Source organism: Cebidichthys violaceus, unplaced genomic scaffold, assembly GCF_023349555.1.
Source record: "Cebidichthys violaceus isolate CVI_PGR_0920_01 unplaced genomic scaffold, fCebVio1.0.p SCAF_2, whole genome shotgun sequence".
NCBI classification, from domain to species: Eukaryota; Metazoa; Chordata; class Actinopteri; order Perciformes; family Stichaeidae; genus Cebidichthys; species Cebidichthys violaceus.
In genome coordinates this window covers 15,936,928-15,955,931 of record NW_027176372.1, presented here as the reverse complement: position 1 = coordinate 15,955,931, position 19,004 = coordinate 15,936,928, and the positions used below count along the sequence as shown (strand labels likewise).

General features: G+C 41.2%; 4 protein-coding genes across 11 annotated transcripts in view; all 4 read right to left on the bottom strand.

Annotated features, from left to right (window-relative positions):
• LOC137875490 (protocadherin alpha-C2-like) overlaps positions 1–19,004 on the bottom strand; it is a 161,559-nt gene that overhangs the window by 130,407 nt on the left and 12,148 nt on the right. The window contains exon 1 of one of the 8 annotated variants that reach the window (XM_068714757.1): positions 16,199–18,696. The exons of 4 other annotated variants lie outside the window; for them this stretch is intronic. In XM_068714757.1, coding sequence (XP_068570858.1) covers positions 16,199–18,616 — 2,418 coding nt within the window. In that variant the 5' untranslated portion in view covers positions 18,617–18,696. Of the gene's footprint in view, positions 1–3,975; positions 6,485–7,224; positions 9,660–16,198; positions 18,697–19,004 lie in introns of those variants that run through there. 3 more of the 8 variants (XM_068714743.1, XM_068714752.1, XM_068714749.1) reach the window with 3 other exon arrangements.
• LOC137875755 (protocadherin alpha-3-like) lies at positions 442–3,057 on the bottom strand. The gene is made up of 2 exons (XM_068715263.1): positions 649–3,057; positions 442–459 (listed from the first exon to the last, which is right to left on the bottom strand). Exons 1-2 carry the CDS (start codon positions 3,019–3,021, stop codon positions 442–444), a joined length of 2,391 nt encoding a protein of 796 aa, XP_068571364.1. The 5' UTR covers positions 3,022–3,057.
• On the bottom strand, positions 10,262–12,848 carry LOC137875753 (protocadherin alpha-3-like). Its single transcript, XM_068715262.1, has one exon. It carries the CDS (start codon positions 12,680–12,682, stop codon positions 10,262–10,264), a length of 2,421 nt encoding a protein of 806 aa, XP_068571363.1. The 5' UTR covers positions 12,683–12,848.
• On the bottom strand, positions 13,354–15,930 carry LOC137875752 (protocadherin beta-15-like). Its single transcript, XM_068715261.1, has one exon. The coding sequence runs from the start codon at positions 15,808–15,810 to the stop codon at positions 13,354–13,356; it is 2,457 nt and encodes an 818-aa protein (XP_068571362.1). The 5' UTR covers positions 15,811–15,930.

Sequence of the window (19,004 nt, the reverse complement as noted above, 5' to 3'; positions counted from 1 at the left end):
ATTAACTAAAATTGACTCAAAAAATGTTCAATCACTCTTAACGTTAAAGAAGAACTCTGTCGTTACAACGACAAAGAATCACACTTGCAATATAAAACCAAATAACAGCCAAAGATTCAACCAAAACCATGACACAATATCATGACAGTGTATGTGTTGCAAGAAAACAAATCAAATATTAACCATCACGCCACAGTTTTCATAAAACTAATTACTTGTAGCAAATGTCCTTCATATGCAAATAATGTAAAATATGGATTTACATTCGCTCACAAGATTGACTTCCAGTGCAGGACCGCAGTGTTTTCCTAATCTCATCCAAGTATTTTCATAATTTTGTTACCATGACTTAACAACCCCTATAAAACTACTTTTCAGATAGAGTAGGGGAATGATTTAACGCATGGACGATAGGAGCTTCTTAGATAAACCATTCTAACCTTATCTGGGAATAAAATACTGGATACAAAATTTGCAGATATGGTTTGTTGAATACAAAATTGTGCCTTGTGAGTTGAGAAAAAAAGCATGTAGGTTTCTTGAGGTGTCTCCCTAAACATATAGTTCAATACATCTAAGATTAAAAGTGAAAACTAAATACATATAAGTATAAATCCCCCAAAAATGAATTCTTTGAATATGTCTTACCTCTCCAGATGTATGTCTCCTGTCAGGGAGCACCAGTGTGTTCGCGTGGCTTCCCGGGACTATAGTAGATCCTATACTCATTCTGGGTCCAACTAACATGTAGCGTTTGTCTCCAGATCTGTACTGGATGCTTTGACACAGTGTCCCGTCATAATTAGTCTCTTGTAGATATTTGGAAGTATAGTCTGTGGATTTAGAGCACTGCATTGCAATCAGCACGATGATACTGATGAGAAAAAGTGTTGAAACTGAGCCCAAAGTTATCATCAGGTAAAAAGTCACATTATTATCCTCCTCGTCATTTGTTGCACTTTTAACATCAGAAGCAGCAAAAGCCTCTTTGGGCTCCACGACTTTGACAATCACAGTAGCTGTTGCTGAGAGTGACACGTTCCCATTGTCTTTCACCAGTATGAGCAGTTTATGCTCAGCCTCGTCTGTCTCTGTGAATGAGCGAAGTGTTCTGATCTGTCCTGTATAGCGGTCCAAACCAAAGAGACTGTGGTCAGTAACTTCCTGCAGTGAAAACAGTAACCAGCCGTTATATCCTATATCAGCGTCATAGGCTCTGACTTTAGTCACCAAGTGTCCTGCGTTCACATTGCGGGGAATCTCCTCCACACCTTCAGCAGAACCGTTAGAGCTGACTGGATACAGGATGACTGGAGCGTTGTCGTTCTGATCCAGAATGAACACGTTCACTGTGACGTTGCTGCTTAGTGACGGAGTTCCAGAATCTGTGGCAACAACTCGGAACTGGAACGTTTTCAGAGTTTCAAAGTCAAAAATTTTTAGAGCCAAAATATCTCCACTTTCAGTATTCATGTTGAGAAATGAAGTTACTTTGTTATCTTCACTTCCATCTCTGAGAATATGATAGGATATAAGAGCATTGTCGGTCTCATCACGATCAAAAGCTTTCACAGAAAACACAGAGGTACCTGGTTCATTAGCTTCAGTGACATAGAAAGTATAGGGACTCAGTGTAAACTCTGGTTTGTTGTCATTCACGTCTGACACCACAACACGTATTGTCTTTTCAGATGATAATGGAGGCTGGCCAGCGTCTTTCGCTGTAATTGTTACATCATAATGTGACTGTTTCTCTCTGTCCAGAGGTGATTTGGTGACTAATGAATACATGTTGTCTTGTAAAGATGGTGATACTGTAAATGGTATATCATCATCTATAGAGCAAATAACTTTTCCATTGAGACCAGAGTCCAAGTCATTTACACTGATAAGGGCAACTGTAGTTCCAGGTCTGGAATCTTCAGGGATGGAACTTGAGAATGAAGTAACTTCAATCACAGGTGCGTTATCATTCACGTCAACTATTTTGATCATGACACTTTTTTCTGTTGCCAGAGGAGCAGTACCTTTATCTGATGCTTGAATTTCAATCTCATATTTTTCCTTCTCTTCATAATCTATTAAACCTTTAACAATGATCTCACCTGTTAATTGATTTATATCAAATAGTTTTAATAATCTTTGATTGATACTGTTGGTAAATGAGTAAACTACTTCTCCGTTTGGTCCTTCATCTAAATCAGTTGCATTCACTTGTATGACTGTTGTTCCTACTGGAGAATTTTCATTGACCATCACAGAATAAACATCTTTAGAAAAAACAGGTGCATTATCATTGATATCTAAAACATTTACTAAAATGTTAATTTCGCCAGATTTTGGAGGTTTTCCTCCATCCAGTGCGGTCAGTACCAATGAGTGGCTTCCTGCAGTTTCTCTATCTAAAGGTTTTTTTACAACTAGTATTGGTATTTTACCATCTTCTCCTTTATCCTTTACTTCCAAACGGAAGTGATCATTGTCGCTAAGTTTATAGTGTTGCACGGAAAAATGACCACTGTCTGGATCACGTGCGGCTTTTAGCTGAATACGTACTCCAGGTGTTACTGATTCTGACATCTCCAACGTTGTCACTTTCTCCGGAAAATTGGGAGAATGGTCGTTTATATCCAGCACCTCCACTACAACATAATGTACCTCCAGAGGGTTTTCTAGTACAGTTTTTAGATTTATTAAACATGTACTGCTCTGAGCACACACCTCTTCTCTGTCAATCTTTCGGCTCACATACAGGACACCATCATTCTGATTTACGTGGAAAAGATGATCTGCATTACTAGAAACAATCCGATACTTCCTGTCTCTCAGTGTGCTTTTATCCAGTCCCAGATCTTTTGCTATATTTCCAACCACAGTTCCTTCGTTAACTTCCTCGGAGATGGAATATCTTATTTGCGCCGAAGCCACGCTCCATAAAAGCACAAGTACGCAGCCGACCAAATATCCTCTCGCCCTTCGTCTCTCGTATCTTCTTTGTTCCATGATTAAACCCCAACGCATCAATATTCCATCACAAGGACCACTGCTTCGATGTAAAGAAGGAATCCAACACGTTCCTATGTGTTCATGTTGATTAACTTCTTATATATCCAGAAATTGGGGCAAACCGACCGTTTACGCAAAATAAGCACAGAAACGATCTCGTCAGTATCGAAGTGAGAATGTTGCCGGGAGGTGGAACCAAACAGCAATGACACTAAGCTCGTGTTAGGATGAGATTTCACGTTACACTGACACCATGCGACCTTCATTATCACTGCAGAAATGTGATCAATGTACTGCACATTATATCAATGTTATTTATTTTTTTACCAGGAAACGTAGCAAAACACTTCCAGCACCATGGACAGCGATTGCAACGTTTTGCCGTTAATTATGCTCCTCATATTAATACAGTATCATAGTTTTTCCGGTTAATTAATTGTTTTGCGTTGACTTGAACAGGTTTTTTCACCCTACCATATCATAGTTGCAATTCTACAGGATGTTACAGTTTACTCGTTTGTTATGGGTTGTTCATGGATTCGTTAAATAGTATTAAGAATATAAACTCATCAATCGGACATAAGTCAGCTTTCATTAGTTCCTCCGCATTTTTAAATGACCAAGCTGTAAACAATGGAAGACGGTTGTAAGAGCGAACAATTAAACGATATGAAATCAACATTAAGCAAACGCAACTTATAACAACAAAATAAGAAAGAGCTCAAGAGAACGTTAAGGATGACAACACGGGAATAAATCATAATTCTCCTGATAGAGTTAAAGAAGGTATTATGGCAAAGTACAAATTATTCCTAATGCTCATAATTGCCAGGGTGAAAAAGAGAAGCCAGCAGATTCAGTGCTAAGATATGCAACACACGGACGGGAAGGAGGACACGTTGCATTTGTGATTACTAAACAAGCAGTAACAGTAAGTCATATCAAAGTTTGCACATAAATATGTCTTACCTCTCCAGATGTATGTCTCCTGTCAGGGAGCATCAGTGTGTTCGCGTGGCTGCCCGGGACTATAGTAGATCCTATACTCATTCTGGGTCCAACTAACATGTAGCGTTTGTCTCCAGATCTGTACTGGATGCTGTGACACAGTGTCCCGTCATAATTAGTCTCTTGTAGATATTTAGAAGTATAGTCTGTGGATTTAGAGCACTGCATTGCAATCAGCACGATGATACTGATGAGAAAAAGTGTTGAAACTGAGCCCAAAGTTATCATCAGGTAAAAAGTCACATTATTATCCTCCTCGTCATTTGTTGCACTTTTAACATCAGCAGCAGCAAAAGCCTCTTTGGGCTCCACGACTTTGACAATCACAGTAGCTGTTGCTGAGAGTGACACGTTCCCATTGTCTTTCACCAGTATGAGCAGTTTATGCTCAGCCTCGTCTGTCTCTGTGAATGAGCGAAGTGTTCTGATCTGTCCTGTATAGCGGTCCAAACCAAAGAGACTGTGGTCAGTAACTTCCTGCAGTGAAAACAGTAACCAGCCGTTATATCCTATATCAGCGTCATAGGCTCTGACTTTAGTCACCAAGTGTCCTGCGTTCACATTGCGGGGAATCTCCTCCACACCTTCAGCAGAACCGTTCGAGCTGACTGGATACAGGATGACTGGAGCGTTGTCGTTCTGATCCAGAATGAACACGTTCACTGTGACGTTGCTGCTTAGTGACGGAGATCCAGAATCTGTGGCAACAACTTGGAACTGGAACGTTTTCAGAGTTTCAAAGTCAAAACTTTTTAAGGCCAAAATATCTCCATTTTCAGAGTTGATATTGAGAAATGCAGCCAGTTTATTTTTGCTGCTTCCATCTCTGAGAATATGATAGTTAATGAGAGCATTGTCGGTCTCATCGCGGTCAAAAGCTTTAACAGAAAACACTGAAGCTCCTGGATCATTTCCCTCGGTGACATAGAAAGTATAGGGGCTTATTAAAAACTCTGGACTGTTGTCATTCACGTCTGACACCACAACGCTTATTGTCTTTTCAGATGATAATGAAGACTGTCCAGCGTCTTTTGCAATAATTGTTACGCCATAATGTGACTGTTTCTCTCTGTCCAGAGGTGATTTGGTGACTAATGAATACATGTTGTCTTGTAAAGATGGCGATAATGTAAAAGGAATATCCTCACCTATAGAGCAAATCACTTTTCCATTGAGACCAGAGTCCAAGTCATTGACACTGATAAGGGCAACTGTAGTTCCAGGTCTGGAATCTTCAGGGATGGAACTTGAAAATGAGGTAACTTCAATCTCAGGTGCGTTGTCATTCATATCAACTACTTTAATGATGACGCTTTTTTGTGTGGCCAGAGGAGCAGTACCTTTATCTGATGCTTGAATTTCAATTTCATATTTATCCCTCTCCTCATAATTTATTAACCCTTTCACAATGATTTCACCTGTTGATGGATTTATATCAAAAAGCTGTAATAACCTACGATTCACAATACTGCTAAATGAGTAAACTACATCTCCGTTTGGACCGGCATCTAAATCAGTTGCATTCACGTGAATAACTGTTGTGCCTATTGGAGCATTTTCATTGACCATCACAGAATAAACATCTTGAGAGAAAACAGGTGCATTATCATTAACATCCAAAAGATTGACTAGAATATTCATTTCGCCAGATTTCGGAGGTTTCCCTCCATCCAGCGCGGTCAGCAATAATGAGTGGCTTTCCGCTGCTTCCCTATCCAACGATTTCTGCACAATTAATATTGGTATTTTACCATCCTCTCCCTTATCCTTAACTTCCAAACGAAAGTGTTCGTTGGAGCTGAGTTTATACTGCTGAACAGAGAAAAGACCACCGTCTGCATCTCTTGCGTGTTGTAGAGGAATACGTACTCCAGGTAACACTGACTCTGAAATCTCCAACGTTCTCTCTTTCTCTGGGAAAATGGGAGAATGGTCGTTTATATCCAGCACCTCCACTACAACATAATGTACCTCCAGAGGGCTTTCTAACACGGTTTTTAGATTTATTAAACATGTACTGATCATCGCGCACACCTCTTCTCTGTCAATCTTTCGGCTCACATACAGGACACCATCATTCTGATTTACATGGAAAAGATGATCTGCATTACTAGAAACAATCCGATACTTCCTGTCTTTCAGTGTGCTTTTATCTAATCCCAGATCTTTTGCAATATTTCCAACCACAGTTCCTTCGTTAACTTCCTCGGAGATGGAATATCTTATTTGCGCCGAAGCCACGCTCCATAAAAGCACAAGTACGCAGCCGACCAAATATCCTCTCGCCCTTCGTCTCTCGTATCTTCTTTGTTCCATGATTAAACCCGAACACATCAGTAATCCATCACAAAGACCACTGCTTCGATGTAAAGAAGGAATCCGACACGTTCCTATGTGTTCATGTTGATTAACTTACTATATATCCAGAAATTGGGGCAAACCGACCGTTTACGCAAAATAAGCACAGAAACGAACTCGTCAGTATCGAAGTGAGAATGTTGCCGGGAGGTGGAACCAAACAGCAATGACACTAAGCTCGTGTTAGGATGAGATTTCACGTTACACTGACACCATGCGACCTTCATTATCACTGCAGAAATGTGATCAATGTACTGCACATTATATCAATGTTAGGTTTTTTTTTAAGACCGGAAAACGAAGCAAAACACTTCCAGCACCATGGACAGCGATTGCAACGTTTTGCAGTTCAATATGCTCCTCATATTAAGACAGTATCATACTGTAGTTGTTCCAGTTATTTGATTGTATTTAGTTGACTTGAGCAGGGTTTTCACCCTACCATGTCATAGTTGCAATTCTACAGGATGTTATAATTCACTCTTTCGTTATGGGTTGTTCATGGCTTTGTGAAAAAAAGCATTAATGATATACACTCATCAATAGGACACAACTCAGCTTTCATTTGCTCCACCGCCATTTGAAATGACCAAGCTAGTGTAAACAATGGAAGATGCTTTTAAGGGCAAACAATAAAACCATATGAAATCAACATAAAACAAACGTAACTTACAGCAACAAGATAAGAAAGTTCCCAAGAGAAGTGAATCATAATTGTTACCAGTAGAAACAAGAGAAGTCATCAGATCCAGGGTCATATCAGAACCAAAACCCAGGAAAGATACGTTGCATATTCAGTGAAAAAGCATTTACAGTAAGCCACCTCAAAGTTTGCACATCAATATGTCTTACCTCTCCAGAAGTATGTCTCCTGTCAGGGAGCATCAGTGTGTTCGCGTGGCTGCCCGGGACTATAGTAGAGCCTATACTCATTCTGGGTCCAACCAACATGTAGCGTTTGTCTCCAGATCTGTACTGGATGCTGTGACACAGTGTCCCGTCATAATTAGTCTCTTGTAGATATTTAGAAGTATAGTCTGTGGATTTAGAACACTGCATTGCAATCAGCACGATGATACTGATGAGAAAAAGTGTTGAAACTGAGCCCAAAGTTATCATCAGGTAAAAAGTCACATTATTATCCTCCTCGTCATTTGTTGCACTTTTAACATCAGCAGCAGCAAAAGCCTCTTTGGGCTCCACGACTTTGACAATCACAGTAGCTGTTGCTGAGAGTGACACGTTCCCATTGTCTTTCACCAGTATGAGCAGTTTATGCTCAGCCTCGTCTGTCTCTGTGAATGAGCGAAGTGTTCTGATCTGTCCTGTATAGCGGTCCAAACCAAAGAGACTGTGGTCAGTAACTTCCTGCAGTGAAAACAGTAACCAGCCGTTATATCCTATATCAGCGTCATAGGCTCTGACTTTAGTCACCAAGTGTCCTGCGTTCACATTGCGGGGAATCTCCTCCACACCTTCAGTAGAACCGTTAGAGCTGACTGGATACAGGATGACTGGAGCGTTGTCGTTCTGATCCAGAACGAACACGTTCACTGTGACGTTGCTGCTTAGTGACGGAGTTCCAGAATCTGTTGCAACAACTTGGAACTGGAACGTTTTCAGAGTTTCAAAGTCAAAACCTTTTAGAGCCAAAATATCTCCATTTTCTGAGTTAATATTTAAAAATGAGGTAAATGTATTATCTCCGCTTGCTTCTCTGGGAATATGATATGAAATGAGAGCGTTATCACTCTCATCACAATCAAAGGCTTTTACTGAAAATACGGAGGCTCCGGGGCTGTTATTCTCGGTGACATAAAATACATAGGGGCTTGATGAAAACAGTGGACGATTGTCATTTACATCTGATACCACGACGCTTATCGTCTTTTCGGTTGAAAATATCGGATCACCTGAATCTTTCGCAATAATTGTGACATCAAATTGAGAAACATTTTCCCTGTCCAACTGCGACCTGGTCACGACAGCGTACATGTTCTCTTGCAACGATGGGGCTAAAGTAAACGGCACTTCTTCTTTGATCGTGCAGATGACTTTGCCATTGAGTCCTGAGTCTAAATCACTGACACTAATCAGGGCCACTGTAGTTCCTAACTTTGAATCCTCCTTGATAGAGCTAGAAAATGACGTCACTTCTATCTCAGGTGCATTATCATTAACATCAATAACAGTTATCATAACACTTTTGTCAGTTGTTAGAGGAACTGGCCCTTTATCAGACGCCTGAATGTCAATTTCATAACTTTTACTTTTCTCAAAATCTATTTGACCAGTTACCTTAATTTCACCAGTGTGAGCGTCTATACTAAAGACATTCATCACTTTTGAATCAACTTCGTGACCAAATGAATATATTATTTCGCTATTTGCATCCTGGTCCGAATCAGTTGCATTGACCTGAATCACCACAGTGCCAGCAGGGGCGTTTTCCTTAAGTGTGGATGAATACAACTCTTTGGTAAACACCGGGGAGTTGTCATTAACATCCAGTACATCTACAATAATATCTATAGCACCAGACTTCACCGGTTTTCCTCCATCAACTGCTGTCAGACGTAGCTTAAGTTTCCCGACCGTTTCTCTGTCCAACTGCTTCTGCAGGACTAAAAACGGTACTTTACGGTCCTCGCCTCTATCCTTGACTTCTAATCTGAAATATTCGTTATGGCTTAGTCTATATTGCTGAATTGAGAACTGGCCAACGTCGTTATCGTGCGCAGCCTGTAGTTGAAATCTCGCTCCTGTTAAGGCCGACTCGAAAATCTCAAGCCTTTTCTCTTTCTCTGGAAAGACAGGCGCGTGGTCATTTATATCAAGTATTTCCACTACCACGTAGTGGATCTCCAGCGGGTTTTCTAACACGGTTTTCAGATTGATCAAACACGGGCTAGTCCGGTCACACACCTCCTCCCTATCTATTATTCTTTTCACATACAGTATACCATCGTTTTGATTCACGTGAAACAGGGGTTCCGTTGAGCCTGCTACAATGCGATATCCTCTGTCTTTGAGAGCGCTTTTATCTAGCCCCAAATCCTTAGCTATGTTCCCGACGACGGTTTCCCGTTGAACCTCCTCAGATATGGAATATCTGATCTGTGCAGAAGCTCCGTTGCATAAAACGTCCAAAACAACCATGAAGGCAAACCAAAGCTGTCGCTCCCTCCAAGCTTTGCGTCCTCTTTGTTCCATGACTTGAATGCGACAAAGAACTGTCCATTAATTTCTTCGTGATGTCAATGACACCTAATCCGCCATGTTTCTAAACGATGCCCAGGGTCTTTTTTTTCACCAAACTGCTGAAAATAAAACACTCGTTGCTACCAATCGCGATCTTGCGCTTAAATATGCTGAGTGAAATGCAAGGGTCCGGTCCAAATGTAGCTCGTGACGCAAGGTGCTGCCAGAAGCACAGAATCACTGAACTACACTGACACCAAGCGTTGGAATTGTTATTTACACAAATTGCAGTCGTTATCAAATGTCTAGTGGCAATAAATCCCCTCATTGAGATATAGAGCCGCTTTGACTCTGACCGTGAAGAAATTCACATGTTGTAACGTTGTTCTCTTCTATTTACATTCCAGACCTAAAACCACACATCGAAGGATATCACCATAATACTTATCATCACCATGAACCGCATTTGCCAACAAAATGTAAAACAACATACACCTGTTCGAGCACCATTACAATAATATTATCAAAAATTGTATAGTAAATACACCACGATCAGAACAAAAAAGCTGTTTTACAAAGTAAAATGAGTCCCAAAGTTTGTAACCGTTTTAAATGCTGATTGTGAGAAAGGTGTAGCTTCCCTGCTATAGAGAGAAAGTCACAGCCAGAGAATCCTTATTCAAAACCTTTAACATGTGTTCAGTGTCAGCACATCGAGAAAATCAGTATTACAATCTATTAATCTTACCTCTCCAGAAGTATGTCTCCTGTCAGGGAGCACCAGTGTGTTCGCGTGGCTTCCCGGGACTATAGTAGATCCTATACTCATTCTGGGTCCAACTAACATGTAGCGTTTGTCTCCAGATCTGTACTGGATGCTGTGACACAGTGTCCCGTCATAATTAGTCTCTTGTAGATATTTGGAAGTATAGTCTGTGGATTTAGAGCACTGCATTGCAATCAGCACGATGATACTGATGAGAAAAAGTGTTGAAACTGAGCCCAAAGTTATCATCAGGTAAAAAGTCACATTATTATCCTCCTCGTCATTTGTTGCACTTTTAACATCAGCAGCAGCAAAAGCCTCTTTGGGCTCCACGACTTTGACCATCACAGTAGCTGTTGCTGAGAGTGACACGTTCCCATTGTCTTTCACCAGTATGAGCAGTTTATGCTCAGCCTCGTCTGTCTCTGTGAATGAGCGAAGTGTTCTGATCTGTCCTGTATAGCGGTCCAAACCAAAGAGACTGTGGTCAGTAACTTCCTGCAGTGAAAACAGTAACCAGCCGTTATATCCTATATCAGCGTCATAGGCTCTGACTTTAGTCACCAAGTGTCCTGCGTTCACATTGCGGGGAATCTCCTCCACACCTTCAGCAGAACCGTTAGAGCTGACTGGATACAGGATGACTGGAGCGTTGTCGTTCTGATCCAGAATGAACACGTTCACTGTGACGTTGCTGCTTAGTGACGGAGTTCCAGAATCTGTGGCAACAACTCGGAACTGGAACGTTTTCAGAGTTTCAAAGTCAAAACTTTTTAGAGCCAAAATATCTCCATTTTCTGAGTTAATATTTAAAAATGAGGTAAATGTATTATCTCCGCTTGCTTCTCTGGGAATATGATATGAAATGAGAGCGTTATCACTCTCATCACAATCAAATGCTTTTACTGAAAATACGGAGGCTCCGGGGCTGTTATTCTCGGTGACATAAAATACATAGGGGCTTGATGAAAACAGTGGACGATTGTCATTTACATCTGATACCACGACGCTTATCGTCTTTTCGGTTGAAAATATCGGATCACCTGAATCTTTCGCAATAATTGTGACATCAAATTGAGAAACATTTTCCCTGTCCAACTGCGACCTGGTCACGACAGCGTACATGTTCTCTTGCAACGATGGGGCTAAAGTAAACGGCACTTCTTCTTTGATCGTGCAGATGACTTTGCCATTGAGTCCTGAGTCTAAATCACTGACACTAATCAGGGCCACTGTAGTTCCTAACTTTGAATCCTCCTTGATAGAGCTAGAAAATGACGTCACTTCTATCTCAGGTGCATTATCATTAACATCAATAACAGTTATCATAACACTTTTGTCAGTTGTTAGAGGAACTTGTCCTTTATCAGACGCCTGAATATCAATTTCATAACTTTTACTTTGCTCAAAATCTATTTGACCAGTTACCTTAATTTCACCAGTGTGAGCGTCTATACTAAAGACATTCATCACTTTTGAATCAACTTCGTGACCAAATGAATATATTATTTCGCTATTTGCATCCTGGTCCGAATCAGTTGCATTGACCTGAATCACCACAGTGCCAGCAGGGGCGTTTTCTTTAAGTGTGGATGAATACAACTCTTTGGTAAACACCGGGGAGTTGTCATTAACATCCAGTACATCTACAATAATATCTATAGCGCCAGACTTCACCGGTTTTCCTCCATCAACTGCTGTCAGACGTAGCTTAAGTTTCCCGACCGTTTCTCTGTCCAACTGCTTCTGCAGGACTAAAAACGGTACTTTACGGTCCTCGCCTCTATCCTTGACTTCTAATCTGAAATATTCGTTATGGCTTAGTCTATATTGCTGAATTGAGAACTGGCCAACGTCGTTATCGTGCGCAGCCTGTAGTTGAAATCTCGCTCCTGTTAAGGCCGACTCAGAAATCTCAAGCCTTTTCTCTTTCTCTGGAAAAGCAGGCGCGTGGTCATTTATATCAAGTATTTCCACTACCACGTAGTGGATCTCCAGCGGGTTTTCTAACACGGTTTTCAGATTGATCAAACACGGGCTAGTCCGGTCACACACCTCCTCCCTATCTATTATTCTTTTCACATACAGTATACCATCGTTTTGATTCACGTGAAACAGGGGTTCCGTTGAGCCTGCTACAATGCGATATCCTCTGTCTTTGAGAGCGCTTTTATCTAGCCCCAAATCCTTAGCTATGTTCCCGACGACGGTTTCCCGTTGAACCTCCTCAGATATGGAATATCTGATCTGTGCAGAAGCTCCGTTGCATAAAACGTCCAAAACAACCATGAAGGCAAACCAAAGCTGTCGCTCCCTCCAAGCTTTGCGTCCTCTTTGTTCCATGACTTGAATGCGACAAAGAACTGTTCATTAATTTCTTCGTGATGTCAATGACACCTAATCCGCCATGTTTCTAAACGATGCCCAGGGTCTTTTTTTTCACCAAACTGCTGAAAATAAAGCACTCGTTGCTGCCATTCACGATGTTGCGCTCAAATGCTGAGTGAAATGCAAGGGTCCGGTCCAAATGTAGCTCGTGACGCAAGGTGCTGCCAGATGCACAGAATCACTGAACTACACTGACACCAAGCGTTGAAATTGTTATTTACACAGATTGCAGTCGTTATCAAATGTCTAGTGGCAATAAATCCCCTCATTGAGATATAGAGCCGCTTTGACTCTGACCGTGAAGAAATTCACATGTTGTAACGTTGTTCTCTTCTATTTACATTCCAGACCTAAAACCACACATCGAAGGATATCACCATAATACTTATCACCATGAACCGCAGCTGCCAAAACATAGTAAAATAGCATACACCTGTTTAAGCACTATTACAAGAATATTATCAAAAATTGTATAGTAAATACTCCACGATCACAACGAAAAGTCTGTTTTACAAAGTAACATGAGTCCCAAAGTTTGTAACCGTTTAAAATGCTGATTGTGAGAAAGGTGTAGCTTCCCTGCTATAGAGAGAAAGTCACAGCCAGAGGATCCTTATACAAAACCTTTAACATGTGTTCAGTATCAGCACATCGAGAAAATCAGTATTACAAACTAGTAATCTTACCTCTCCAGAAGTATGTCTCCTGTCAGGGAGCATCAGTGTGTTCGCGTGGCTTCCCGGGACTATAGTAGATCCTATACTCATTCTGGGTCCAACTAACATGTAGCGTTTGTCTCCAGATCTGTACTGGATGCTGTGACACAGTGTCCCGTCATAATTAGTCTCTTGTAGATATTTGGAAGTATAGTCTGTGGATTTAGAGCACTGCATTGCAATCAGCACGATGATACTGATGAGAAAAAGTGTTGAAACTGAGCCCAAAGTTATCATCAGGTAAAAAGTCACATTATTATCCTCCTCGTCATTTGTTGCACTTTTAACATCAGCAGCAGCAAAAGCCTCTTTGGGCTCCACGACTTTGACAATCACAGTAGCTGTTGCTGAGAGTGACACGTTCCCATTGTCTTTCACCAGTATGAGCAGTTTATGCTCAGCCTTGTCTGTCTCTGTGAATGAGCGAAGTGTTCTGATCTGTCCTGTATAGCGGTCCAAACCAAAGAGACTGTGGTCAGTAACTTCCTGCAGTGAAAACAGTAACCAGCCGTTATATCCTATATCAGCGTCATAGGCTCTGACTTTAGTCACCAAGTGTCCTGCGTTCACATTGCGGGGAATCTCCTCCACACCTTCAGCAGAACCGTTAGAGCTGACTGGATACAGGATGACTGGAGCGTTGTCGTTCTGATCCAGAATGAACACGTTCACTGTGACGTTGCTGCTTAGTGACGGAGTTCCAGAATCTGTGGCAACAACTCGGAACTGGAACGTTTTCAGACTTTCAAAGTCAAAACTTTTTAGCGCCAAAATATCTCCATTTTCAGGATTGATATTAAGAAATGATGTCACTTCATTTCCAGAGCCTGCATTCCTGAGAATATGATACGAAATGAGTGCATTATCTCCCTCGTCACGATCAGACGCTCTAACAGAAAAAACAGGCGCTCCCGGAGTGTTATTTTCTATAATGTAGAAAGTATAGGGGCTCACTGAAAACTTGGGACTGTTATCATTTACATCTGACACAAACACGGTTATAGTCTTTTCGGATGTTAGGGCTGGTTCACCTGCGTCTTTAGCGATTATTGTAATATCATATATTGATTGTTGTTCCCGGTCAATATGTGTCTTAGTGACAACAGCAAACATGTTATCCTGTATTGATGGGGTTAATGCAAAAGGGCTGTCTTCTACGACATAGCTGATTATTTTTCCATTCATTCCGAAGTCTAAATCAGTAATGCTGATTAGCGCTACGGTTGTTCCTGGTCTCGAATCCTCTGAAACAGCACTTGACAACGACGTCACTTCTATTTCAGGAGGATTATCATTTGTATCTCCAATTTTTATGATAACACTTTTATCTGTTCTGAATGGAATGGCTCCCTTATCAGAAGCCTGTATATCAATATCATAGCTGTCTTGTTCTTCAAAGTCTACAGGACCTTTCACAATGATCTCCCCAGTAACAGAATCGATATCAAACAGCTCACGAATTTTCTCTTTTACATCACTGCCAAATGAATAAACAACTTCCCCATTTGGACCGTCGTCTAGATCGGTTGCGTTAACTTGGATAACTGTTGTGCCAATTGGGGCGTTCTCTTGTAGCACGGTGGAATACGTGTCTTTGATAAACACTGGCATATTGTCATTAACATCCATGACATCTATGTATATTTCAACCGTGCCTGTCTTTGGAGGGTTTCCGCCATCTAAAGCCGTCAACTTCAATTTATGGGTACGTTTGGCTTCTCGGTCAAGCTGTTTCTGTAATTGTAAAATTGGAGTTTTACCATCTCTCCCACGATCTTTAATCTCTAAACGAAAATGCTCATTCTGACTGATTTTATACTGTTGAACAGAGTTAGTGCCGCCATCTGGGTCGTGGGCATTCTGCAACTGATATCGTGCCCCTGGCAGTGCAGACTCTGAGATTTCTAGCCTCTTTGTTTTTTCCGGAAACGTTGGAGAGTGGTCGTTTAAATCTGTTATCTCCACGGTGATATAGTGTACCTCCAGTGGGTTTTCGAGAACAGTTTTAAGGTTAATTAAACATGCACTGCTCTCTTTACATACTTCCTCTCGGTCTATTTTATTGTTCGCATAAAGGATCCCGTCATTCTCATTTACCTTGAAAAGAGGTTCAGTCGAGCCGGACATAATACGAAATCCCCTCTGCTTCATTAAATTCTGGTCAATTCCCAAATCTTTAGCTATATTCCCAACAAAACTTCCCTCTTTGAGCTCTTCAGATATAGAGTATCTCAATTGTGCTGCGGCCGCTCTGAAAAACAAAAGCAAAATCAAAACGGCCAGCAAATGTGGTCGCAGTCGCCATGCCTCACATCCTCTTTGTTTCATGTTTTGAGGTAAAAGTACAAATCCAAACGCGTCCAACATTCTCCGCTTGTCTAGAATTGCGTGTCCATCACAACACTGAATTTATGTGTGTCTTCTTGGAATGTATTTTACAAAAAAAAAAGCAGTCACCGAGCGCTTGTCCCAAGTCTGCCAGCTTAATGTTGTCGAACCAGACTGAACGTAGTAGGGGCGGACTCCTGTGTGTCTTGCGCTGAGAAACTATGAGACACTATACTGATAATGTACTGCCACCCTGTGAATGTGTGTGATAATGCATGATATCACGTTAGACCAGGCGCTACTAAATGTGTTTCAATAAGAAAGTCTCTCGTATTGATTCAGTTTAAATCTGATTTCATCACAATGGTTGAGGACAGTGATGACAAAAAAACACGAGTTGGAGCAATAATATTTAAACATGTCTTACCTCTGCAGTCGCACTCCTCCTGTCAGGGAGCACTAGTGTGTTCGCGTGGCTTGCCGGGACTATAGTAGATCCTATACTCATTCTGGGTCCAACTAACATGTAGCGTTTGTCTCCAGATCTGTACTGGATGCTGTGACACAGTGTCCCGTCATAATTAGTCTCTTGTAGATATTTAGAAGTATAGTCTGTGGATTTAGAGCACTGCATTGCAATCAGCACGATGATACTGATGATAAAAAGTGTTGAAACTGAGCCCAAAGTTATCATCAGGTAAAAAGTCACATTATTATCCTCCTCGTCATTTGTGGCACTTTTAACATCAGCTGCAGCAAAAGCCTCTTTGGGCTCCACGACTTTGACAATCACAGTAGCTGTTGCTGAGAGTGACACGTTCCCATTGTCTTTCACCAGTATGAGCAGTTTATGCTCAGCCTCGTCTGTCTCTGTGAATGAGCGAAGTGTTCTGATCTGTCCTGTATAGCGGTCCAAACCAAAGAGACTGTGGTCAGTAACTTCCTGCAGTGAAAACAGTAACCAGCCGTTATATCCTATATCAGCGTCATAGGCTCTGACTTTAGTCACCAAGTGTCCTGCGTTCACATTGCGGGGAATCTCCTCCACACCTTCAGCAGAACCGTTCGAGCTGACTGGATACAGGATGACTGGAGCGTTGTCGTTCTGATCCAGAATGAACACGTTCACTGTGACGTTGCTGCTTAGTGACGGAGTTCCAGAATCTGTGGCAACAACTCGGAACTGAAACGTTTTCAGAGTTTCGAAGTCAAAACTTTTTAGAGCCAAAATATCTCCATTTTCTGAGTTGATGTTAAGACTGAATGAATGAAGTTTGTTATTATCTTTTCCATCTCTTAAAATATGATATAAAATACGAGAATTATCTCCCTCGTCCCGGTCTGATGCCCGCACAGAAAACACTGAAGCTCCTGGAGAGTTGTTCTCGGTAACATAATATATGTAAGGGCTTCCTGAAAATTCTGGGCTGTTATCGTTCACATCTGATACAACAATAGTCATGCTTTTTTTTGAAGACAATGATGGTACACCCGCATCTTTTGCAACAATTGTAACATCATATATGGACTGCTTTTCTCTGTCCAGGGGTGATTTTGTGACGATAGAATACATATTGTCTTGTGTTGAAGGGGATAATATAAACGGAACGTCCTCATTAAAGGAGCAAATAACTTTTCCGTTAACACCAGAGTCTTTATCGAGAACACTGATTAATGCCACAGTGGTTCCTAGCCTTGCATCCTCTGGTATTGCCCTTGAAAATGATGTAATCTCTATATGAGGGGTGTTATCATTCAAATCTACAATATTCACTAACACACTTTTGTCCGTCCTCAAAGGAGCCGCTCCTCCTTTATCCGACGCCTGTATGTCTATTTCATAACTTTCCTCTAATTCAAAGTCAATCAGATCTTGAACAATAATTTCACCTGTATTTATATCTACACGAAAAAGTTCACGTATTCTGCTGTTCACATTCTTTCCTAATGAATACATGATCTCTCCATTGGATCCCTCATCTAAATCAGAAGCATTTACTTTTATAATTGTTGTGCCAATGGGAGCATTTTCTTCCAAAAGTACCGAGTATGTGTCTTGGTCGAAAACTGGCATATTGTCATTGATATCTAAGACGTCAACCGTAATTTCAGCTGTTCCAGAGTTACTTGGTTTCCCTCCATCAATAGCTGTAAGAAGCAATTTATGACTGTTCTTTGTTTCCCTATCTAGTGTCTTAAGTAAAACTAATATCGGTATCTTCCCATCTTTTCCACGATCTTTGATTTCCAAACGAAAATGATCATTAGGACTTAGTTTATACTCCTGTACCGAAAACTGACCAACATCTGGATCGTGTGCCGCTTGCAGCTGGAGGCGCAGGCCTGGTAAAACCGACTCTGAAATTTCGAGACGTGACTCCTTCGTTAAAAATGTGGGAGAGTGGTCATTCACATCCAGCACCTCAACAGTCACATAATGAATTTCAAGAGGGTTTTCCAGCACCGTTTTTAGGTTGATCAAACACACATTTCCTCGCTCACAAACCTTCTCCCTGTCAATTATTCGATCAACATACAACATTCCGTCGTTCTGGTTTACATGAAAAAATGACTCTGTTGAACCCTCAACAATACGGCATCCTCTCTCCTTCAATGTGCTCTTCTCTAATCCCAAATCCTTCGCTATATTTCCAACAACCGTTCCTTCTTTGACTTCCTCTGCGATGGAGTATCTTATCTGCGCAGAAGCTCTGCTCCAAAGCAAAAATAATGAAACAATGAAAGCAGTCCACCGACATTGCCCTCGCGATGCTCCAAGTCCTTTCTGCTCCATAACCAGCTGATACAAATGTATCCCGATGAGTCGGAATAACGTTGCCTTCATCAAAAGAAGCACAGATCGACTAAAAACAATATGTACAGTTTCCAGAGTATTTTAAAAGCACAGATGCCGAATATTCGCCGTGAGAGTACAGGATGCATCGACTACTGAAATGTAAAAACCCATCCCACAAAGGGGAGGACGCATATCTCTGACAAAAGGCTTCTCATGAAACTCTTTTCTGCTCACATACTGACACCAAGTGATCACTTTCCACTGATTGCGTTCCTCCACAAATATCAGAGTTTACGGTTTAAAAAAAATATGAATCGTCATTTCTTACGGAATATGGATAGTCATACATTATACAGCGTATGGCTTTATAAAACACAATGACAGCGAGAAATGTGGTTTCAGCACAATGGATAGCGACATTATCACACAGGCTGGC

What these genes read in the sequence shown, in the direction of transcription:
- LOC137875755 (XM_068715263.1), bottom strand. Translation starts at nt 3,021, where the DNA reads ATGCGTTGGGGTTTAATCATGGAACAAAGAAGATACGAGAGACGAAGG.
- LOC137875753 (XM_068715262.1), bottom strand. Translation starts at nt 12,682, where the DNA reads ATGGAACAAAGAGGACGCAAAGCTTGGAGGGAGCGACAGCTTTGGTTT.
- LOC137875752 (XM_068715261.1), bottom strand. Translation starts at nt 15,810, where the DNA reads ATGTTGGACGCGTTTGGATTTGTACTTTTACCTCAAAACATGAAACAA.